Source organism: Fundulus heteroclitus, chromosome 2, assembly GCF_011125445.2.
Source record: "Fundulus heteroclitus isolate FHET01 chromosome 2, MU-UCD_Fhet_4.1, whole genome shotgun sequence".
Taxonomy (NCBI): domain Eukaryota; kingdom Metazoa; phylum Chordata; class Actinopteri; order Cyprinodontiformes; family Fundulidae; genus Fundulus; species Fundulus heteroclitus.
In genome coordinates this window covers 20,545,760-20,571,170 of record NC_046362.1, presented here as the reverse complement: position 1 = coordinate 20,571,170, position 25,411 = coordinate 20,545,760, and the positions used below count along the sequence as shown (strand labels likewise).

General features: G+C 37.8%; 1 protein-coding gene across 1 annotated transcript in view; it reads right to left on the bottom strand.

Annotated features, from left to right (window-relative positions):
• Window positions 1-539: 539 nt before the first annotated feature.
• The window catches only part of sema3d (sema domain, immunoglobulin domain (Ig), short basic domain, secreted, (semaphorin) 3D), a 41,401-nt gene continuing 16,529 nt past the window's right edge, over window positions 540-25,411 (bottom strand). The window contains exons 4-18 of the mRNA XM_021308416.2: window positions 24,158-24,220; window positions 23,855-23,974; window positions 23,662-23,755; window positions 20,999-21,127; window positions 17,705-17,841; window positions 14,589-14,703; window positions 14,314-14,383; window positions 14,084-14,228; window positions 13,264-13,486; window positions 12,863-12,951; window positions 12,546-12,587; window positions 11,113-11,270; window positions 7,848-7,912; window positions 7,530-7,669; window positions 540-1,911 (exon numbers count right to left, since the gene is read on the bottom strand). Of these exons, the coding sequence (XP_021164091.2) occupies window positions 1,453-1,911; window positions 7,530-7,669; window positions 7,848-7,912; window positions 11,113-11,270; window positions 12,546-12,587; window positions 12,863-12,951; window positions 13,264-13,486; window positions 14,084-14,228; window positions 14,314-14,383; window positions 14,589-14,703; window positions 17,705-17,841; window positions 20,999-21,127; window positions 23,662-23,755; window positions 23,855-23,974; window positions 24,158-24,220 (2,049 nt within the window). The 3' untranslated portion in view covers window positions 540-1,452. The remainder of the gene's footprint in view (window positions 1,912-7,529; window positions 7,670-7,847; window positions 7,913-11,112; window positions 11,271-12,545; window positions 12,588-12,862; window positions 12,952-13,263; window positions 13,487-14,083; window positions 14,229-14,313; window positions 14,384-14,588; window positions 14,704-17,704; window positions 17,842-20,998; window positions 21,128-23,661; window positions 23,756-23,854; window positions 23,975-24,157; window positions 24,221-25,411) is intronic.

Here is a 25,411-nt window from a genome sequence, read left to right as displayed (position 1 = left end):
TCTTATATCAACAATAATTAAACAATCACGATTAAACCCTGTTTTATTATGTTGTATCCTACTAACAGTAACGCATTTTATTAAAAAAAGTGATATGAGCTTATTATGTACAAATACTGTTTGTTTTAAACTTTATTATTATGTAAGCATCCATTTTAAACCAGGTCATGTGCATTTGGTTACATAAAGCTTGTTACTTATTCACTTTTAAAGCTGCTTTCTAAGCTTTTCCTCTAAAATGATTTTTCTTGCATGTATCTTATAACAAGCTGTATTGCTTCAAATAACTATTCCTGAAAATGCCCACTTTCTATTACCCACATTCACATTGAACAACAGATCAGCTGATCCTGAATCATTGTGACATCTGCACAGCATGCAGGGAATTGAGTTGCTATATCAGGAGAGACTCTGACTAGTGCTGAACTAACCCTAGCCCATTTTGTTTGCACCAATGATTGTGTTTGTTTTTACGTCTGCCTGGAATGCAAAAAAAAGAAAGAAAGAAAGAAAAATGAATAAAAGTAATAAGAAACAGAAATGTGAGAACCATTTATTTAAATAACTTTCAGGAACAGTAAAAAATTAAAAACATCAATCTCCACCAGGGAAGAGATTGTAGAAAAATATGAAATGTTATCAGCCAAACATGATGCATCATAATTTTTTAGACATACAAAATGGTATTGAAGAAAAATAAGAATGCCGTAATTACTGTACATGTTACATAAATATTTACATTCATTTGACGTTTATGCAATGTCAGTAACATTTTTCAATGAATTATTATTTTTTTTTTTACCTTGACCACTTCTGTTAAACCTACCAATATTTTCATACTATCACTCGTGTTGATAAATGAACTGAACCGATATAACACTTTACCAGTCATACTGACCACACTCAAAACACTAACACTAGAACCACATTCACCCAATCACATCCATAAACGCACACATATTCATAAACTGATTGGTAGACAACTTGAGGTCAAGTGCATTGCCCAGGGTGTTAGAGGAAGCTATAAATTTAACCTACAACTTTTGGATTGCAATTTGACGACTCTTCCCACTGAGCACAGTTGCCTAATGCCAGCTGGAGAAAGATCTATGGCCTCAAAGCTTATGGAAAATAAAGTTGCAAAAATTACTTAGTCAGTGGATAAATATAGGAAATTAATTTCACATATTTCAGATTATCATGTGAAATCGCTTTTGTTTTCACTTTTCAAAGCATAAACATCGAGTTGAATATTGAAAACAGAAAACAGGCTTTATAAATGTTTTAGGAAATAATTTTCAGATGTCAAAGTGACATTACTTGTCAAAACATGACTTGGTGCTGCAACTTCACAGTTCTGTGTCCCATCACTATCCTCTTCAAACATTATGTAAATGTACAAAAAGTTTATGTTAATGTAAATGTTTATGTGGTTAACCCTCTTCTTCACCTTCATGCTGACCTAATTACCCTCCCTTGGCTCTTTATCCCTTTTTCTCCCTCTCTGTCCCTGTGGTGCCTCCTGTTTCTACTCTTCTTCAAGTCCTGCATGTGTTTCCATTTGCCAAGTCCTAAACCCTTTGCTCTCATCCGAGATGCCCTCTTATCCAGCCAAAGGGAATCGCAATACTCTTCCAGGGAGTGAAAGGGAGAGCTCATTACTCTCACGTAGTCTTTGTAACGCTGACGTGCCTCTGCACTGTGGTGCTGCTCTATGATGACATCTTCACCAAGTTTAGGTTTTCTGTCAAGTTGTCCATGTGAGAGAAGCTGCAGAGTGAGACGTAGGAGAGTGTATGTAAAGTGTGTGTGCTCCTGAGCCACACAGAAGTACAAGCCAACATCAGAGGCATGGAGGGAGCGAATCAGGAGTCCTCGGTCTGTGTGAACAACACGATCGTCCAGTTTGACCTGGGAGGAAAAAAGAAACATGATACAGACTCGTCAGAGAGACTGATGAGGAAAAAAAACATCACATCTGCTTTCAATTAAGAAAAACAACTAGAAACACTTTCTCAAGAAACCTTTTTTGTCATCAAAAATAAATATGCAAAATGTATTTGAAGATGGCGATAAGCTGTGTAAACGTAAAGGTCTGAAGGAGTATGTAATGTCCAAAAAAAAATAAAAATCCTGGGGTTTAAAAAGTATTTATTGTAAAGAAAATTCTCATTGTATTTACATTGCTGTGAAAAGGTATTTCCCCTTCTACAAATCTCTTTAATCAGTTTTTTTGATACACTAACATCTTTTATACATATCAATAAAATTTTTATAACGGACAGCAAGAACCTGAAATACAATATCAAGAAATTACTTAAATCAAACCTATCTCATGATGAAATGAACCACAATAGAAGAAGTTAAATACAACATATTATGTCCAGATTTAAAGGTGCCATGACATCACTGTATAAACCATTTCATGTAGTTGATGTTGGTGAATATGTAAAAATAACGTCGGCTTGTTGTTTCGTCAGGCAAAATGTTCCTCCTCAGTAAAAGGGTTGGGTGCGGTAATGATATCCAGCCCTACCTAGTTGACTTCACTCTGATTGGCTACAACCATATTTGGAAATCTGGTCAAAACGGGCTTGATGGCATCACACCTGGTCCTTGGGGGCTACCTGGTGCCCATGGGCACCATGTTGGTGACCCCTACTTTAGACAATACCACACTGTGTCACCGTTGGCTGTAATTTCATAACAAAAAACAACAGAAAAAGTGAAGTGAGTCTTCATAGCTTCCCACATGAAAATTGGAAGAGTACCATGGAAAACACCATTGGAAGAACACAATTTCCAATGGACCCACATTTGTGTTTGCTGTATGTTTTCTCAAATAAAGTCTATTGTTACAACTAACCGTGGATCCCTTTAAAAAGGCAGATACAGTTCTAATGCTTTCAATTTTCACTCAGTAAATTCCCCAACCGGGAAACAATAAAAGAACAATCTGTGCTTCAATTCCCTAAGATAATGAATAACTTCAAATTCCAACACATGCCCTTGACAATGGCTTGTTAACTTCCATTTTGGTCAAAGACAAACATTTTTTATCTAAAAGGTGTGTCAAACAAGGCAATGAACCCTGAAACAGGAAGCACCTTGAGTTGGGTGTGGTGAGTGTTACTCGTAGTGCTGGGGTTCAGAGGTTATTCTATGGTGTGAAGCTCTTTGAATTCATAATAAGCATTTACTCCTGTGGGAAAATGTGAATGGTTGTCTTCACGGTGTGAAAGAAGTGTGCTAATGTTTATGGTCCTCTTTTCTTTAACCTCCAGAATGATTCATCAGGTGGCATGGCCCCCGTGTAAAACAACGCAGCTGTCCTACAGCCCTGCTCTGACATTTTGTAAGTGTATCTGGAATTTTGTCAAGAATTTTATAAAGTTTTTGACAGATTTGTTTTTCGAGCGAACATGGGAGTTCCCAATGCTTTGCAAATGTGATCATTTTTGGGTCTTTTGAGCCATTTCACAGCCATCCAAAATAAAGGTATCTGTGACTAAACCACAGGGCCAGTTATTTAAATTCACCCAGATGGTCTGTCTTTATTTTGCTTATGTGGTTATTTTTGTATCTTGGTGGATGATTGAGAAACCACACTACTCTAAAAGAATGGAAATGCAACATATAAAAGTAACAACAATTCTGCATTTGAAGGCATACCCTGGGGCATATTTGTATTTTCACAGTTATCCTAACACCGTTGGTATCAATTCTCCAGAAATGTTTTAAGCAAGGGCAAGCCTTTATCTAATGCACACATGACTTGAAAACCATCATCATCTATGCTGTTCTATATTTCCTAATGGTAAGCCATTCCAGGCTTCAGGAGGTAAATGCACAACATGCAAGCAGGTAGTGAGACATCTAGATCTAGATTTTTTCCCCCATGTAAAATCTTCAAAAGTGGGCTTTTAGCGGTGGAATTAAAACAAGTGAGCACATGAGGAGAATGAACATTACAGTGCAGGTGCAGTATGCAGCTGGCGGATGATGCCTCTCTCAAAACCCCAAAACATAGAAGGAAAACACAGAGAGAAGCTGTCTTGGTAACAGTGGCATGTCTGCACTTGGGGCCAGTGGGGCCAGGCCCCACCAGATATCGCTGTGGAGCTCTATGTTCACAATAATCTGTGGGACAGGATTGTTCTTTATAGAGTAGAAACACTGATGCCCTTACCAATAAAATTCAGTTTTTTTGTGTCTATATAAGTCTACGTCTCCCAGAAAACTGACTAAATTCTCTTGAGGCGCCCTGAAATTGGGGCCGGCCCACCAAGGTTTGTTAAAATATTGAACATCTGAAATTGCTGTGCACATGCCCAACATGCTATCAGTAGACAGCCGTAGGGCACAAATACTACGGCCCCAAGCTCGGATCATCCCAAAAAATACTGGAATTGCACACATTATGTTTACGTTCAGCCAGATAATATGCAACCATCTAGTGTTGGTGGTCCTTGGTTGATTTATAAAAAATAAAAAAAACTTGACGGGAAAATGTGCTGTTCTCAAAGCAACTCTAACCCATGCGTACACTAATTTTGGAGATGGGGAAATTGTCTTCGCAGATGGTGAAGTGGTGAATTGCAGCCAAACTGCTTGATGATTCCGCTCAGACGCTCAGTTTCACTCCATATCAGACTTAGATCAACTTCATCATAAGCATTCAAAACTGCAGAGTTATTCATGCTTGCGTTGATGACACATAACTACACACAAGCACCTTTCAAATAAATAAAAGGATGCCTAAGCCATCTGAAATCTAAGATAAAACTCCACAGAACATTTCATATGGGTTTTCAACCATCTCACTCTTCTCCCTGATGATCACCAGGGTGACATTAATGGATAAACTGTGACAAGGTGTGTGGCAATTACTTTAATTGCTCTAAACAGTTAAATACTCTCCTGTGAAATGCTGCGCGGTGGATGCATTGGCAATGCTCAAAGACCTGAAAATGGAGGACTTAGAAGGGAACATGGTTTCTGGGTCCAAACAGAGCATAAAAAAGGTGCATGCTTTGCCGAGCTTCCGCATCCCGTCAGCTACCTAAACAGCTTTTTGCATTTTTATGTTCCTTTTTCTTTTCTTTTTGAGAGGGGGGGAGGGGTCCTTATCATCTGGGGGGAGACCTCTCATTCATCATGGTCTCCCTCCCTCCTCAGGTAGTCGATCTGAATGCACAGCCTCCGTGGAGCACGATGTGAGGCTGTCATCTGGCGCTTAACACTGCATTTGATTTAGCTTTTTAAGAAGTTACTCTAATGTGGGCAACATATGTGCTTTTACTTCTGATTTACTAATTTCATACACTCCTAGGTCTGGGGTCTCATTTCTTACCTGAGAATGTCTTCTCAGGTAAGAAATATTAAAGTTAGCCCATGTTGTCTCACTAATCCATCAATTACGGCGGAGACTCAACAAAGTAGCCTGGTGAATGAGCGCGTAGAGCGCATCATACCCACGCGCACACCCAGAGGATTTGGCCCGAATCACTCACAGTTTATGCTGTCTAACCCAGCCTACAGAGCCAACTGTGGTAAATAGAGAATAACTCATTTTATATGTCAGCCAATTGTAAGGGTATTTATGTGAAAGAAAATAAGTAATATCTAACTTCAAAACTTGCACTATGCACCTTTAAGTGACTCTTGGTACCAAGAGTCAAAACAATACCTCCTCATATTTCTTCTACTGCAGTTGCAAATAATTACTACATGTTGCCAAAATGTTTTCCCATTTAAGGCTATTTCTGACAAGTCATTAAAAAATGAAAGGTTTCTTTTTATCATAGGAAATATATCTGCTTATTATTATATAATGTGACGCTGCACAATTAGTCATTAAATACATTTTTGTATTTATTTTGATAAAATACTAGACCTATAGAAGAATAAATCCTTCCATATACACCATCACTTTGTCTAGAGTGCAAAATAGCACATATCATTGCATGCCTAGACACACAAACAAAGTAACTACCCCATTGTGTTCATTACCCCAAAACACATGCTGTCCACAGGGAGTGCTCTGGTATGGTTTCCGCTTTGGGAGGTGCAAAGATAAACACAGAGTCACACAAACACTCCTAAAGACCAAAAAACAAAGTGTTTTCCTTAGTCAGAATCTGTAAAGCAGCACATGAGTCTTTGGTGTCCTCTGCACCTGTTTGTACTTAGATTTGCTCCTGGGACAGAGGATAGCCGACAGCTGAGGGGGTAAATTAGAAAAGAGAGAATTGAGGACAGGGATGAAGCATGTGTAGGTTCACAGTGAGGAAGGCCATTTGCAACGAGAGTCACAAGAGAGTATACATTTTTGGATAGGGGAAATGAGGGCTGAATAAGCTGTTTAATTAAAGAATATTATTAATATGTATATCTCTATGCTTTAAATCACCTATTTCAGTGTCCATTTTTCTTTGCACCTCTGCTCGTCTTAAATTCATTATGACCAAGAGTTCTAAAACATTGCAATAACTGGAAAAAGGCTTTTGGCTTCACATTTGAAGACAACAGTCTTTGACACAAACTCAGATGTTGAAATATTTTGTATGTAAAATAATTCCTGACATTTTTCTATGCCTGCAATCCTTAGAATCATTTTTCCATTAATCTACAACAGATTTTATGCTTAGGCCAAACTAAAAATATTTTAAGATTTAGTTACAAAATAGAAAGTTTGCAATCAGAGTTGCAATAACTTTCAAATAAAGTCTACTCGTGAATAAAAGGTCCTCAAAGTATGCTACACATTTCCCTTGAAAATGTTTTCTAATTATTACAATGTTTTACCAAGAACATCAGCCATTTTGGTTCTTTAAAAAGATGCTATACTAATATTTCTAAACAGTACAGCTCTGGTGTTGTTTGTGTGGAAAATATTTTAAGTATGTTTTTATTCACTTCCTTTTTCCAAGTCTTTTTTTTGCTGTATTCTAATTGGTTTCCGTCCAACAAAATCCTAAAAAAATCCAAAAGATTAGTTTCTAATCTGCCAGACACAGACCATTGACAGAATTAGTTATGGCAGTTAAATGTCAATTAAAATTTACTCCCTAAACACCATTTTGCACTCTTCAGTGCTGATCCATTATCCCTATGAGTGGATCTGATTTAATGTAACTAATTCCTTACCTCCCTCAAGGATAGTGAGGTGCAAAGATTTATGGAAACTCATAAACACCCATAAACGTCAGCCACATACGGAGCAACGGAATTTGTAGGCAAGTTTTTAAAAGTCATACTTCAGAACCAGTGAGGTTGAAGTCAAGTATGTTTCTAGATACTGTAACATTCTTTTGTAAGAAATGATTGTCTTTGGCCCCATAACGTCCATGCTTGCTGATCCCCCAGAGAAAGAGAAAAAAAACCTGAGGCACATCCAAAAAAAAGCAAAAACAAAGGCTACCTTCAGAAATCTTAGAGAATGAGGAGTGAGTGGAGAAAACATGAAACTGTTTATGTCGGAGTGTTTGGTTGGGTTGTGTGACTTATGGGTGATTAGGACCACTGACCTCCTCCCTACGTTCAGATCCCAATTTTTGCATGTACCACCGGATTTGAGCCTGTTGGGACTTTGGGATACATTCAAGGAAGGTGGAGTTGTTCTCAACTCCAAAAAGAACTCTCTCCTCCACATTGCCCCCACCATGACCTAGGGAAAAAAATAAATCAATAAGAATAAAACTGTTAATTATTCAACTGTGAATCATTTCAGTTATTCTAGCTTTGGTGAAACATGTATCTCACAGAAGTGTATAATAAAATATACAGAGAGAAACTTCCTTAAACTGATCTGTAGAATACGCCTCAGCAGTAAAAAGTCTACATACTGTCTTCTGTGTCCCAGCATTGAATTGCAGGATCCCCATTTTTAATATCCTGTCTTCTGGAACGTCTGCAAATCAAGCACAAATATGATGAATACACCTTTATAGTCATTAAGCGTTTATGCAGTCATGTATAAAAACTATTTCCACCCTTCTTGTAGTCTGAGACTTGGTGTAATATGACATAAAAAAAGAATCTGCTTCTTCTCAGGTCTTACTATTTCAGAAGTACCACTGCATCATTCAAAATAAAGAAATTGACATTGTTCCTTAAAGCTGGTTCACATGGCAGGATTTTAAAATAGTCAGATGATTTTCAAAGCCTGAGACGCCACACGTAATGATAAATAAATCATACCCAGAACAGGTTTGCTCGTACATTGTGTGGTATCTGGTCAGACGATAAGCACAATGCACCCAACACAAATATCATTCAGATATCAGATGGGAAATCTTGTGAAACCTCTCAAGATCAAATGTTACTTCAAAGTAAATAAACATGGGCAACGAGGAAGAATAAAGGCGATCGTTTTTTAACCCGATTTTAACAGAGAAAAACATATAAAAAGAAACCTCCCTTTTTGATTGGCTACACGTCACATTTAACAGGTTACGTGCTTGTTTGTCCTCGGGGAACACCACACATGCTAGCATATCGGTGCAAGACAATCCAACATGTTGAATATTCCCGCTTTGAGGTCGGAGTGGTCCTGACATTCTACAGAGAGGACCAGATTGCTCTTAACACACCACACATGGCAGGAATATCTCTTAAGATTATCTTGAGAGCCACGTTGAGAGCCGGCACCTGTTGGAAGGGGAAGATTGGGGCAAAAATCGGGCTAAAATTCGGGCTAAAAATCAGGCTAAAAATCAACCTAAAAAATCGTGCCATATGAACGAGTCTTACTCTGTTTGCTTACTAGCTTCCATTTTTGTTCATTCCACACATTTTGGAATTTTTTTAGAATATCTTTGCAAAATAAACATAAAACTTTGTTTTACAATTTCATCAGGTAGCTTTACCTCTTACAAAAGGTATGTGGGAGGACACTTTTAATGACTCACTTTTTCCAAGAAAAATAAAGCATTGCTTCAATGGGCCATAAAAGTACCAACATAGCTGGTTATGTCTGTAACCATATTATTTTATTTTTCGAATAATTTTATTATGAAAAAAGTATAAGAAGAATCAGAGGAGGCTGTGTTTGAAAATCCAAATACACAGAGCTTAAGCAGCTTTCGGAACCAGCTTTCGAAGAAACTTTCATTTAACTACTAACTGATTAGGCATAATTCCGTTTTGTTACCCTGAACCTTTCACACCTAGAAACTTAAATACCATGAACACACAATCTGTCCTAGGCTTTTAGGTCCTGTCCACACAAAAACAAGTTTGGCTGTATCTGACAAACGTTTTAGTCAGATCGGGGTTCCGGTCCAAACGAAGCAGCTCCGAAACCTGCAACAAATTGGCATGTTTGCACATACGACCCAACGTAGACCTCTCCTCTCCCCTAACACGCATGCACTAACTCAAACAACAACAATGGCAGACTGTTCAATTTATTGTGTTATTTACACTAACACATTTTGCTCCTCTACTGTGTTTTTGTCTTCTCTCTCTCTCCTGCATTCATTGCTTTCACCTGCTCTTCCTTCTTTACTTCTGTGGCAACTTTACTGCGCCACTCACTTGCGTGGCATAAATATTACAACGTTTATTGGTGTGATTTCATCTTTATGCTCAAACTTTTCTGTGCGGTCTTCAGTTCTGTGTGGATGTAGCCTTAGCAGCCTTTATTTTGAACGTTTTTTATTTAAATTACATCTTTGGACCGTGAAGAGGTCGTTCGTCTATGTCTCTCCCCTCCCTACTTCTTGCTGAGCAGTCATGTCAAGTGTGAAAGGAAAATGGGAAAAGTCTCCTCTTGCTAACCTGCGATTTTCAGGAATTAATTTAAAACAGATGAGTCTTTCACAGTATCAAATTCAATTAACCTTTTTACAGTTATGAGTTTAAACTAATTTCACGGATGCAGAGATCCACCTTGACAGTGGATTGAGGCACAGAAATTTACATTAAAAAATATTACTTTGACTGAGGATTTACTCCCACTGCCAACACAAAAGGATAAAGGCTTAAGTTTATGATTTACAGTTAAGTTTTACAGAAAGTATGAGCGGTAGAGCACTTTGCCTTGAACAACTGAAATGTATTATTGAGAAGATTTTTCCGATTCAAAGTACTTAACACCTACCCTCCTCAATCTATCTTGAAGATTAGGAGTCATTTCAAAAGTTAAGGTTATATTTTAACTTATAAAATATGTCAGAATGCTGACATTCACCCCTTGCATTTGGTAAATTTATACAAATTTATACCTTATTTTAAACAAGTTTATTCTTATTCTTTCTAAAAATCTATGTTTTTTTTCTGTCAAACTATTTGACAGCAAACAATTCTGAAATACACAACAGGCTCAACTTTATTTGTCTGCCTTTTGTAGTGTTGCTCAGTTGGGCTACTTTAAAATGTATTGATGTCTTCCTCCACTTCCTCCTGGGACATCTGTCGTTCATAATCACTGAAGATCTACTTTCAAAGAGCACCGGAGACCAAGAAAGCAGGGCCTCCACTAAATCCAAAACAAAAACAGCTTCCCCACTGTCTAATAATGTGGCAGTGTGACCCATAACTGTTGGGTATTTTTCTGTAGATCTTAGACACATGCATGAAAGGACAAAGAACAAAAACATAAGAAGACAACATACGCAGCTTGTTTAACTGTAGAGTGGAGGTGTGGAATAACATGGCAAAAAAACTATAAAAAAATAAGTCAAACCATAGGATATTTAGTCACTGCATCAAAAAATAATTTCTCTCTGATGTAGTAACACTACGCTCAAAACAAAAGAATAAAATGAGAACATGAACAATGTGATGTGATTTCTACAAAATTCAATGCAAAACTAACATGAGCAAGTATAAAGCAGTTGGTGAGATTACATTGTGTGTTTATTTCCTAATGCTGTGTTTAGTTGTTTTTTTTCCACATAAACTTTAAACATATTCCTATAAATCTTTTTATTTAGCAGGTATTTTAAAATACATACATGGCAACAAATGGCTCACTATTATCTTTGGTCATGAAAATGTATTGTCTTCCTTTTGATAGTCTTTACATGAAATTAAATGGGTACATGATTTTGTGAAGCCAAAGATGAAAGAGCTCCACAGCTGCAGCTCATTTCCTCTCCGTCTTACCTCTTAGATGCCGGGACGTATCGTGAACATGTGTGCCCATCCCACGCACAATAAGGGTCTCGTGCCAGGCAGCATTCAGCGCAAGCCTTGCCATACAGGTGACACCTGCTGAGGGGGACTTGGGCGAGCCCCTCTTTGGAACCCACATAAAGTTGTTGCTGAAATTAAACACGGCATTGTTGAATTATTTGTTCCTGTAAGATGTTTATGTACATTCATTCACCGCTGGCATTACTGTGTGTGTGTGTGTGTGTATATATATATATATATATATATATATATATATATATATATATATATATATATATATATATATATATATATTATGATTTGAGGTAAAAATATGAGAATTCAGAGATAATTTATTTTTGACCGATCTCATTTGACCATAAAGCATTTCACCAAACTGCATTTGGCTACTCCATATGAGCACCTGCAAAATAATCCTTGAAGGAGTTGATTTAAGAGCAGGGGATCTTTGTCTTTTGTCAGAATCCTCTCAGTCCGACGCAAGGTTAAACTCTGCTTACTCTGAACTATGACCCTGTGTTCAGTATCCTCCAGTTTATGATACACCTGATAATGGGTTGTTCTTGAACACCCTAACCAGTTTCCTCTTCTCTGAGAGTGATAGTTTAAGTCAGATAAAACTACAACATACTTGTGTAATTACTCAGAACAATTATTTAAAACACATATTCAAACTGGCTGTGGGATGGATAAAACAGGCAAAGAAATAAGGCCAAATATAAACTATATTATACATTTTACAAAAACGGTGGTCAAGATGAAACTTACTAATGAAAACAACCCTGTAAATCGCTAGGAAACCACACTTCTTCTTCTTTCATGCAAATGTCTAATGAGTTATTTCTGCCAAAAGCTGCAGACTTTTAACACGTTTTTCAAAAACGCTGACTGCAAAGAAACATACAGCAGCTTCCCTACAGTTAGTTACTCCCTTTACCTCAGCACGACTAAAAAAACTAAGCACTGTGTAACAAATATTAAATTGTTTATCAGCCATCATCAGCCATCCAATTTCTCAGGTTAAAATTTTTTAACAGATGCAAATCAAAGGATGTGGTCTGACTGGTCTGAAAACACTAACAAGCAGGCACATAGTGCCACGCATGGGTCAAACAGTGCTGAAGATTAATAGAAGTTGTGATTGGGGTTGAAGTGCCTAATGACATTTCTGACCCTAAGGTAATGAGATTGAAGAGTGTAAGACCTGCAAGGAAAGGAGGACCGTCAGCCAGCCTGAACTCGTGTGTAAACAAAGGGCAAATAAAAAAAAGCAAGTCTTGTGACACATCAGGCATTGCGTCATGAGACATGCTGAATGCATGAGGTGTGAATTAAAGCAGAGAACAGAGATGTTTTGTAAACACACTGATGTCAGACTATGAGAGCATAATGGAAAAAAATACCTTTTTGGAAGAAATCTCTAATGTGAAGATGGGAGAGGAAGCCTGTAGAAACAAGATGGGAAAATAAAGTTTTACACCTCAAAAACATCTGCTGCATTGGCTTAAGGAAACATAACAGATGGTGACGTGGTTAGACAGCTCATTACATTTGTCAGCTTATAAAATCTGAACTGTAAAGCCACAACACACATTTTGTGATTTTATAAGTTAGGTGCCCTATTACCCTTCACAGAATAATTAGAATCTATCAGGAAGAAAATCGTGCAGCAATTACTGAATTTGTATATGTGTGTTTGACATTAGGTTGTATATTTTACCTGGAAGATCTGAAGTTCCTCAAGAATGACTTCCTCCGTTGACCAGTTTTCTTGGGTGATGCTCACCACCTTTAGAACTGAACCAGCATCTACATCAGAGACAGAAAAAAGGGGCAAATCAATCAAATCATGTGGGAAAAAGTAAACCAAACATTTTCTTTGTAGGATTGATCTTATATTGGGTAAAGAGAGGTTTTTGTTTAGACATCCTTTGTAGTTTAGTACCAGAAGAATCACAAATTGCAAAAACGTTTAGTTGTTATTAAAGATGTAGCCCATGTGCATTTGTGCTGATCTTCAAAGCTGGTTGCTGGCACAAATGTCAAAATCTGTGGTTTGAGAATGACTCTATGGGATCCACTGCCCTCTGGTGTTTAAAGAAAGAAAAATATGTTTCTTACCTGTTCCCAGGAACATGACCTCGTACTGCCCGTCATCTGCCAAAACCCTGTCCACCACAATGTGAGTCAGGGAGTAATCCACTCGAACACGTGTGAAGACCGGCCGGCCAGTCAGAGGGTAAACTGAGCGGTGCATCAGAGGGTGGAAACGAATGAAACTGATCACCTCATCTGGAAAGTCCTTGGTGGTCTTTATTCTTGGATCATATGTCTTGCTGGGGCACTAAGAAACAAAAGAAAACCTGTTATTGTCCTTTTCATTGTTAGAGGGGATGTTTTTTTTGTGAAGGTTTTCAACTACAGTTTGAAGAAGTCCCTTTCTTTACATCTCCTAATGTGTGTCTCCATCTAGTGGTGAAAATGACAACTGCAGGACATAATATAAATGCAAAACATCTGTGCCTCTCCTATCCCCAAACCCCCCTCCCCCACTTTATTATTTTTAATATCTCATACTGAGCCCTCACTCAGTTGTGCACCTGACTTTTATAAAACACCAAATCCCCCATGCATCCTGTTCACCGCCTTGATTAGAATTCTTAAACAAATTAAACGAGAACCTGATTAACATGTCACGTAACCTCATGAAAGTCAAGGTTAGGTCTTTCATAATGAGGCTGAGTGAGCAGATAATAGCATACCCTGCAGGGTCTTCAGTACTTCACGCTTTAATCCTCAATGTTTAAATTAGGTCATGTTTATTATTTTGCGATTTAAAGGGAGGCTGTGGGTATTTTTTACTAACCCATCCAAATAAAATCTGCAGCCAGGAAAGACCCAAGTTTTCTCTCTGAAATCATCCATGTATTGGACAACATACCATTCCAGGACGGGGATATGGTATTCTCCCCTCATATTCCACCCATCTGTGGTCGGGCCCCTCTTTGTGGGAGTATGGTCCATTGAATGCCGCCCTTATGTCTGCCATGTTGTATACACATACTGCTGAGCCACGGAAGATGGAACTTAAAAGGTAAAACACAAAACATTGTAAGCAAAGGGTGGAAGAAGACCTTTATGAACATAATGGTAAAAAGAAAGCAGACTTACCTGGAAGTTGAAAAGACAGCATACACTATGGGGTTTTTGTCATCTCTGGTAGGGAGCAGAAAGATGTCCTCTTCAATAAAGTAGAGAAATACAAAGGTTATTTTAAAAGATAACCCCAGTGCAGCCATCATCAGGAATCTGCAGTTGGCCAGTTCTACCACTCTGCGTATGTTTATTTAGGTATTCCTTCACTAAACTGCTCACAGAAGGCATCTGTTACAGATGAATGCCATTTTATTGTCCTGAATCACTTTTTAATACACGTAGTCACTTACGGAGCTCATCAAAGTGTGTGTCCACACCATCTGGTCCTGGAATAGAACACACAAGCCTGGCTTTGAGGAAGGTGGTCCACTTGTTGGTTAGACTCCTCAGCCCACCAACATCATTCTGAAACAAAAGCACACGCAGTCACAAAACCATGGTCGGAAAAGGAAAGGTCTTCCACATGGCCATGAGAGAACCTTTAGTAGAACCAGAGTCTTCAAACAATCCTTATAAAAAAGATTCACACAGCACCAACGATTGATTACGCTCACTAATAATTTACTAAAGTAGATTACCTGCATGCCTTTTGTGAAGGGTAAAAAATGTTTGAATTTAATAAACAGACAATTTCAGGAATATGTATAAAGTCCTAACTTTATAATTTATAATATTTTTTACCTTTGAAAATAAAAAAGATGCCAATAGGGTATTAAGTGTGTCATAAAAAATTATAATCCAGTGTGCTGTAAAATCAGAAATATGTATTGATTGATTTAACTCAGAACTTTATGGTGTTGGTGTAGCAGTGCATCATGAAATAATTTATGTAAATACATTTTGCTTATAAGATAGACCAACTTCTAATTTGTTAATCTTCACGTCAAATCAATTACAGTGTTAGCCCCACCTATTGACCTTAATGGGTAGTGCTGGACACTGTAATAAATTCATAATGAGCTGCAGCACAGGATTCTTAAATTGAAATTGAGATGCCCTGAAGTTGACATACTCTCCAGGTTAATTAATCAAATGTTAGGCACTAATTGGGGAGGCAAACTTTGTCTAATGGTGCAGGGATAAGCAGGAACTATAAATTTGTTAATGAAATCATTATAAATGTTATAAATATATATATGAATGAAATTTTGTGAGATTTCCAAATTAATTATGTAAGTACATATAACGTACGCTGGCATATTTATTCATTCATTTGCAATACTATGCAGTTTCTAAAATCTATTAGCTACTCCTTAATCAGAAGTACCCAAGTCCAGGGCTGCATCCGAAAACGTCTTTTGAGTATCCTTAGCTCTCATAGCTCCTTTAGCAAAGGAGCTTTTCGATGTCCCATGCCAGCGCTAAGGAGCTATAAGGAATCCCACAATCCTTTCCATGACATGACGTATAAGCACCGCACGCCTCACGGAAATTAACGAAAATCATTTTCGGAAAGCTGTAGGCCCCAATGTGACTAGAATCATCCATGTGCTTTTCCGTCGTGTAATGGCCTATGAGTTAAAGGCTGTCCAAAATCGGCACGAGTTAGAAGCTCCTTTCCTTCCCATGATAGAGTTCTTACTGTTTACCTCATGACAGGTCAAGGAACAGGAGCGAGGAGCTCTAAGTAGAACTTTTCATATGCAGTCCCGCACTTGGGAGCCATTAATTTCATTCAGGTATGTTGAAGAAGGGAAGCATCTAAAAGTCACAGGATAGCTCTCGAGGAATGGACATTAGGCACCCCTGCTATAAATGTATAGCATTCAACGACTCATTTGTGGTTTAGATTATAGTAGTTTGGGCTTTAGTAGAACCACTGCTTAGTTAACACAAATTAAACCTTGTTTTTATACATGCGAGTAATTAAAGACAAAAATCTAAGTATGTGAAAAACAAATGAAAGTGCAGCTTCTTTGAAGGGAGTCCTAAAATGGAGGGATACTTCTACAAAACAATGCATGTCTCACGTTAGCATATAAATCACTTTCTTCAGATTGCGATCTTTGACCGAGCATTTTTTAAGGGTGCTCAAGTGTGGCTCCTTGTAATGCATGAAAGGTTAAGTGAAGGAGGTATACAAAACAGCTAAGGTTTGATGCATTCAAAAACAAAACTGTGTTCAAGTGTCTCTCTTCAAAAATGTGAGCTTTTACGAAAGATGTTTCACAGAGGGAGTATTGTCAAAAAGAATTAATCTTAAGAGCCCTAAACCATGTCCTTTCACATGGAAGGAAATAGTCATCCACCAACAAGGAAAGAAAAAAAGAAGTAGGCCAGGGCAAATAGGGTAGAGAGGAAAAAAACTATAAAATAGGGTTGTAATTCAAAAGAATCTTGCAGCATACTTTACAGATTTCTGCCAAGACATAAACATGCTGAAAGCGTTTCCTGCAACGTCTTAGCAATAGATCTCTGAATGCTAATTGCAAACTGCTGTGTCAGTGAACTCTATTTGTAGGAACAAAGCTCTTCACTAAACATCCCCAGGTGTAAACCTTCTCTGCCTCTGTGCCAATCTAAGCTCATGATGACGTCAAATATAATCTAACTGTCCACCATTATCACCAAAAGTAACTTGTGACAATTTTCTTTGCATAATGTTATTTAGATCTTCTTCCACAAAAGCTAATCGTTGGCCATCAAATGAGGTTTCCTCAGGTGCCAGCACTATGATGCAAATTAAAGGTTTTAAAGTTTGTCAAAAAGAGCCATATGGTAAGTAAGAAGGGTTTACCATCATTGAATAGGGGAATGCATGTAAATCCTTTCCTGTAGAAGTAATCAAGAAAAAATATATCTTGTAACAATATAATTCTAAGTGGCATTCTCACTGCCTACTTAGTCACATTAAGTAAAACAAATAAAGACAAACATGTTCATTAGGGATTTTTTTTCAGTGGACACAAAACACTTCTTTAGTGCCATGTACACTTCAGTGCCAGGAGGGGCAGAAACAGACAGACGCAGACTGCAGCGGGACTGTGGTTTGCGATTACTTCCCATCTATGTGATCTCTGCTCTGTTTCTCAATAAAAGTGCTGGAACTTCATCAGTCCACCGTTTTCTTATTCAATAACTCTAGGAAGTCAGTTATTACTTAGAATTCCGACCACACAATCTAAAGTGTTTTGTTGTGGATGTGGTAGTTTAATTTTTGTTTATTTTATTTATCTTTTTTTTTTTACAAATACAAATCTGAAAACTTTGGTGTACATTTGTATTCATCCCAAAATCGTTGAAAACTATTTTACAACTATACATATAAACAACATATATTGAAGTTTGAAGTTGCAACATCACAAAATAATGAATAGTTCAAAAGGTTTAAATACTTTTGCAAGGCACTGTGCCGATTACTCAGAGAACTTTCCACTGTCCACACTTTCCTGGGGTAATATCTCACCTTGCACACACGAGCCACCCGGGAGAGGATGCTCTTGTCGTTGCCGTCCCACGACACTTCACGGAAGAAAAAATATATCTTGTCATCATCAGGATTGTACGTGTCAGCGATGGGATGAGCAGAAATAAACCTGGCCTCTGCAGACACAGAGGAAAAAAGAACAGGAAAAGTGTTAGTAAATGGTTTCTCCATTAAATCTGATCTCATGGTGGCTTTAAAAGTACAGTTGTAACAGTTAATTACTGATTTTCTTCTCTTAGCAGAAGCTTTGCTGAGCTTTACATCATTCTATAAAATTCCCAGTGGTTTCCTCATGTCAACTAATGAAATAATTGGCTTAATATTTATAATTTTTATAGGACATTCCATTTCATATCACGTAATTATCTGCCTGCTTAGCATCTTTACACAATACAGCAATGTCTGAGACGGTGAAGTAAGTGAAGCCCAATTTTGATAACATAACCAGGGTTTCCTGACCCTTTTCTTCCTTTATCATTACATAAGGCCCCAATTGCTCAACATGAGCTTTGGCATCTCAGCTAACATAAATATGCATGACGACATTGAGGGCAATTTGAGTCTATCTAATTGGCCAATTATTGTAGACACATGCAGATCATGATTGCATTACAACTGAAACATTGTATCCTACCAATTAATGTTTCCAAGCAGTTCTTTGCAATTGCAACTTGATCTATTATTTTTCAGCATATGTAATCTTTAATAAGAACAATTTTGTCTGCATTATTTAAACACAACATTTCGTGATCAATATTTACATGTTTCTGTTGGTATTTTTTTGGCAGATAGTTGTTTTTTTTTGGTTTCGTTCAAAACATAATTTAATACCTAAAAACCTCGCTGTCATGGTTTGGGTATTGGGAGATGAAGTGAGGCGTAAACAGGAGCTCAGGACTCGCATGTTCAATGGTGAAGGAATTTAACAGATGACACGGCTTACGGGATGACAGTAATACAGGAACCAGGAACACGGCATGATGACCAGAACACAGTAGAAAACAGACGAAGAGAGAGGACCTGATAATGGATGTGACTGAGCTGGCTAAACTTTTAGAGGAGGAGACAGAAGGAACAATAGGTGGAGCAATAAGACACAGGTGAACCGAGTAAGGCAATTAGGCTGTAGGAAAAGTGGGACAATGAACCAGTAGGTGCAGGGGAAATAGCAGCATCTAACTGGAAGCAAGTAAATGGCCAGACATTAGACATGCTACCTTAAATAATCAAACCCCTGGGGATCCTGGCCATAGCTAAAACTTAAAATAGAAAACTAAGTGTCCAGCATACAAACAGTTTTTTTAATAAATCATTTAGTTTTTTTTAATTAAATAATTCACCAACAGCATGCTTTTAATCAGAATTGAGGTTTCATGCTGTTGGAACAGATTATTTCAGTGTTTTTATTCTGAAAAAAAGTGATCTTAAACCTATCAAAAAATCCACTCAACTTACAACGAGGTGATTGTAGTTTATATAATACACCTCTGTTGGTTTAGTGACAATAGGTTGTCCTCTAACTGTTTTTGTGTGAACATTATATGTACAAAGAGTATTGAAAAGGTGTTAAACATAAATTCTAAAAACGCGCAACATAAGAATTGCCAAGGATTGCTTGGATTGCAATGATTGAGGTGACCTTCATTCCATAAAGGGTCAGAAAAAAGGGTGCTAACATCTCTGCAGACCACACATATCCTGGACACAAATGATTTTACCTTCAGGTTGCCGCTACAGACTGCTATTTGTAAAAGCTAGCAGCTATATAGACAGTTTCTTCCCCCAAGCGGTCACTCTGATCAATACAATGCACACCTTAGAGGACACCTTAAATAAGCATATCTGTACCATCACAACCCTCTATTTTTTTTTCTTTTCAATTAAAAAATAGCTGCACATACTGAATTATGTACAAACTGCTCCCTTTATCCTTATTCTTATTTCCTTTAAAGTTGACATATTTATGCTTAATATCTGTTTGCTGTAAGTGTTTCAAACTGAAGTCAAATTCCTTGTATTTGCACACAAGCTTGGCCAATAAAGCTGATTATGATTCAGAATGGTAGGTTATCATATATGCAAATGTGTTTACTTCATGAGCTGTGTTCTAATAAAATTGTATATTGGCCAAAGGAATAAGGCCCTTACTTTGCAGACCCTCCATTTAGATGATGGTGCTACGAAATACACAGTGGTGTGAGCATTACAATGACAGAAGGGAAAGAGAGTTATGGAAATGGAGGATATATTTTATAACCAAATTATATTCTTGTATTGAACAAATATTTTTTTTTTTACTTTTTGTTTAACTACTCTCACACAGCTCTATGTTAACTGGGTAACTGAAATAAATTATGGTAAATCTTTAAATACGAAACAGCTTGAAAGGTTGTAAACACTGTGTTAGGGGCAAGACATTAAGAGCGAAGAGAAATGAACCATGTTTCCATCAACATCCAGATTCAGAGGGGGACATGACATTTTTTTTCCAAAGTTTCATTTACCAAACATCAACATTAGCTCAACTGATTTCAGCCAAGCCAAACAACAGAGGGTGATTCCCCAACTGAAACAGCTTAATAAACTGCTGCTAACACGCTCGGCAGAAGTTCATTTTAGTCATGCAGCGCTAGGAAGATGTTGCACAGCCTCACAGGAAGAGAGACGCTGAACAAGACGGGGTGCTGCCTGTCAGCCCCACCACCAGAACACGCTGTTTACACACACCAAGAGACGTTAGCCCGAGACAGACAAAAGTAGTCCAAACATCCCTGACCATGTGGTTGTGAAATATTGAGAGCATGTGCAAAGATTTAGATTCTGGAGACAACTGTTGATACACGACAGTCTGTCGGTGGTTGTAAAACACTTAAGACCGAAGATGTGCATGCAGAGAGGCCTCCCCGGCCCACTCTATGAAGACTGTGTGTGTGTGTGTGTGTGTGTGTGTGTGTGTGTGTGTGTGTGTGTGTGTGTGTGTGTGTGTGTGTGTGTGTGTGTGTGCGTGCATGTTTGACTCAGACTCTGAACTTTGTGGCACACTGTAAATTCCCCTGTAGGTGTGGCCCCTGCTCAGCTATGGCATTCATATAAAAGTTCCAGTGAAATGAATAAGTAGACTGTTTCCTTCAATCTGGAATGCCAATAATCGTCCTGAGGGTACAGGCAGGCTCTTTGTGTCCACGGAGAGGCTGAGAGTGTCGTGAAAAAGCAAAACAAATTTTGAGTGCTCTCAGCATGTTAATGTAGAGATGTACAAGGGTGTGTGAGTACCATTGATCCAGTAGTCTTCAGAGATATCTGTGCGTATGTAGTGCTGGTCAGGCGGAGGACCTAAGGAGCGCGTGAATGTAGTGTCTTTTCCCAGGAAGTCTGATGATGTGCCCACATACAGGTACTGATCTGGAGATATATATATATATGTATATATATTTTTTTACAAAAACAAGGGATAAACACAATGAATTGTTGTACAATTACATACCTTCGAAAACAAAGTCATACCCATTGAACTTTTTCACATTGTGTCATTACAACCACCAGTTAATGTATATTTTATTTTATGGGATGAACCAAAATAAAGTGCATAGTGCTTTATAGTAAAGTGGAAGAAAAAAGTTCATGTTTTTATTTTTTTTATATAAAAATTTGAAGCCTGTAATATCATAATCTACTCCACTGCCCCAATCCCATTGCCCCAAATTGACTTCAAAGGTAACCATCCATTCATTGTCTACTGCTTATCCATGCAGGTCAAAGTTCGACTCCAGCTTCCACTTAACTGCCGTAGGGAAAGGTACTTAAGCCCAAGTTTCCCACCAATCTGCGTATCAGGTATACACAGATTGTTGTGTGGCTCTGGTGACTCTTCAAGGGCATCTAAAGACAATTACATAGTTGGCTTTATAGCACCTAAAGAACATTTCTAGGAAATAATGGACAAATTTCTCAGCAGGATCTTGAAAAACTAATCCAACTAACTAATATTTTTATTAGAATCGATTTGATCTGCCAATAAAGTTGAACAGACAGCTGCTGTTGATCCAGAACACTGCTGCCCACTTTCTCACTAAGCCTAAGAAAGTAGAGCACATAACCCCAGTTCTATAGTCCCTACACTGGCTCCTTGTATCTCAGAGAATCAACTTTAAAATACTTATGTCAGTTTATAAATTAGTGAATGGCTTAGCACCAAAATACATTATAAACTTGCAGTCAGTGTATAAACCATCCAGACCATTCATGTCTTCTGACACAAATCTACTCTGCATACCCAGAACCAGAACCAAACGTGGAGAAGCAGCATTCAGTTCTTATGCTTCACTTATCTGGAGCACACTCCTAGAAGACTGTACAAGTGCTGAAAACCTGAGTTCCTTTAAATTAAGGCTAGTAATCTATTTGTTTAGAGTTGCCTTTGAATGTTGATGTTCACTGAAACATCTTTAGATTAAGTTTGTAGTCCAACATATCTTGACCTGCTGCTATTATTCCACTGCAATGTCTTTTCTCTGTATGTTTTCTTTACTTGTGTTGTATTCATATACAGAACTTTAAATTGTCATTTTACTGAAATGTGCTATACCAATAAACTTTCCTTGCCTTGGTGTAAGGTGCTTTAAATGGTTGATGACTAGAAAAGCGATATATAAATTCACTCCTTTTTAACCATTCATGAAGAACATAGGCAAGCAAACAGCGTCATTAAGGACAATACATGTTTTGGAGGTGTTTAAAGCAATCTCACAGGACAATGTTCAGTCCATTGTCCGAGAATGGAAAGAGTATAACTCACCTACAAATCTGACAAAACCTGGCTGACCACCTAAACTGACAGGACAGACAGAAAGAGGATTAACCAGAGAAGCAGCTCAAAGATAACTCTGGAAGAGAAGCGGAAATCCAAAGCTCAGGTGAAATAATTTGTTGATGGCATCATCATGGCAACGGCCTGTTTTTAATTCAGAAGAGACTGGAAAGCTGGTGAGAGTTGATGGGAAGATAGATGGAGCTAAATAAAAGCTGAACCTCGATGAAAACTGGTCAGAGTTGGAAAAAGACATGAGTCTGGGGCAAAAGTTTATATTTCAGCAACACAACACTAAACATATAGTCAGAGCTACAGTGGAATAGTTTATGTTCATATTTTAGATTGGTCCACTCAAAATCCAGACCTATACCAAATTGAGCTAGCAAGACTAAGACTTAAATATTGTTGTTTACAGGCAGTCTTCATCCAGTCTTAGTTGGCTTGAAAAAATAAAAATAAAAATGGGCAACCGTGTTATTCTTCAAATGTGTAAACTTTGTACTAACATACCACAAAAGGCTTGCAACTTTCACTGCAGTGAAAGGTGAGTCTGTGAGCTATTGACCTAGGAGGGCTGAATACAAACACATTCCACATTTTACTGATCTATATTTGCAAAACATTTTGAAAACCATGTAACTTTCCTTCCATTTCACCAATCATGCACTTGCTTGAGTCATAACATTTCAATAAAATACATTTAATTTGAGACCATAACTTGAATTATTTTATTTCATTAAAGTCAAGGAGTAGGATATGTCTGTAAGACACTAGTGATGTCTTCATGTTTTAACTTTTTTCAGTTTTTAAATTCAACAAGCACAACTATATTTGGTATTTGAACTTAAGTGAACCCAAAAATCCAAATGAGCAAGCTGGTTTCTGTCAACATAAGCAACAAATGGCATAGAGTCTGCCAAACACTAGTTGTTTATGACTGTGGGCAAAATGACTTTCTTTTTCCCTGACAAATGTCAACTTGTCTACTTCTAACACAGAAACATTGTAGGAGGAGAGCTTGGAAAATAAATATAAAAATACAAATTTACATCTCGAAATATATGGATCTGCAACAACAACAACAAAAGATCCATTGTTCAAGTTTGCCAAAAGTGTATTATTTTACCTGAAAGGACTGAAGCAAATGGCTGCAAAGGATCAAAAGGACACTTCAACCTGCCAGAATCTACTGTATTGGGCAACAGCTGGAAAACAACATCCTGTACGTGGAAGGAGAATAACATTCCAAGAGTAGTTAACACTATCCATGAAATTCTGCCAAAGAATTTCCATTTGATATTCACTCATTCACATGTCACCTCTTTGTGCCCCATGATTTCAATGAAAGCACAGGTGGGGTGGAAGGCTCCTGTCCCACAGGCATAAACATGCGTCCCATTGTAATTGTGGAGCACTCTGACAAAATTGGCACATTCCAACTAGAACAAGCAGGGACAGAAAAAACAGGACAGATGAGATACATTATAAGAATAAATGGAATGAAAAGCATGTAAAATGTACAACATGGCTTTTGAAGCAACCAACGAATGTAGATTCTATTGAAAGGGTGTTTTCTTTTTCTTTTGTTTTGTTTAGGTTTTTTCTTTAGTAAAAATACTCACGTTTGCACTCTTGCCAGCGAGATTGCATGCTTCCACTCTGTCCCTTAGAGCAGGCCAATAGATCTAATAATGGATAAATGTATTAGTATTTTTCACTGTAGCCAAAATGTGAAACTTAAGCCGCATGTTAATGCATGTTTCATTATTCTCATCTGCATTGTGCCCTGCATGTCTTTGCCACACAATGTTAGCACATTACAGTACAGTCAGCAGTGGAATACATACTATACAACCACAGTGAACATTATTTAAAAGTAGAATACAAAATCTTCCTGTTTTAGTATTTCTTTGTTGGCTAATTATGCTTTGCAAGGCAAGATTTTACAGATGTTGTTAAAACGGAGAAAACTCTTGACCCCTTAACCCAATACCATGTTTAGTGCACGAGTCTTCTGAAACCTGTTTCGAGGCTTTTTAAGGCTTAAAACAAGAACAGACTGAACTTTAGGACCAGACAGGTTAAGGCCAGACACATGTTTCTTTTTTGTAGGCAGTGTTAAAGCCAGCATGAAAGACAGAAGAGAGGACACGATCTAATTTGCAAGCAAACAATCTACTAAAAGATTCAACTGTTTTCAAAATTGCCTTTAAATAGTACTGCTGTTGCTAAGTATTAGTCATATCATACTCCTGTTGCTTCAAAAATCTAACAACAACTCATGTGTCAACATTTTATCTGCTGGCAGGAAGGGGCGCCCTTATCCAGTGGTCTTTAAATGTGCCGCACCTTGTTCATACATGTGTTATAACAGGCTTATCTGCTTAGTGTGTTACCTCCTCTAATCTCATCAAGGAGTGCCATCGCCAACCTATTCATAGCTAAGGAATTCATACAGAAAACGCAGTCTCACAATGTAACTGGTGCATGTGTCAAGGCTTAACTGAGGGGTTAAAACACATATAGAACTTTTGCTGCCCCTGGTTTTGCTTCTGCAGCTTGACAATCATAAAAAATAGTAATAAACTTTACACCACACCGGAGCTCATGTGAACAAGACCGAAACACCTGGAATGAACATTTTAAGAGTGTGTTTCTTTTAGGTGCTTTCTACTCTAGCTATGCCTCCTCTCATAAACACCTTGCATGGAACCACACTCACAGTCTGGGCTGCTCATGCAAGTCTCAGAGACTTGAGCTTTTGGTGCATATCTTCCTCAGCATCAGCATCAATGGCCCAAGAGGCAACCAGAAAGGCAACACTTTGAGAGCAAGACTATCAGTTAGAACAACTTGATAAAGATCAAATAAACAGT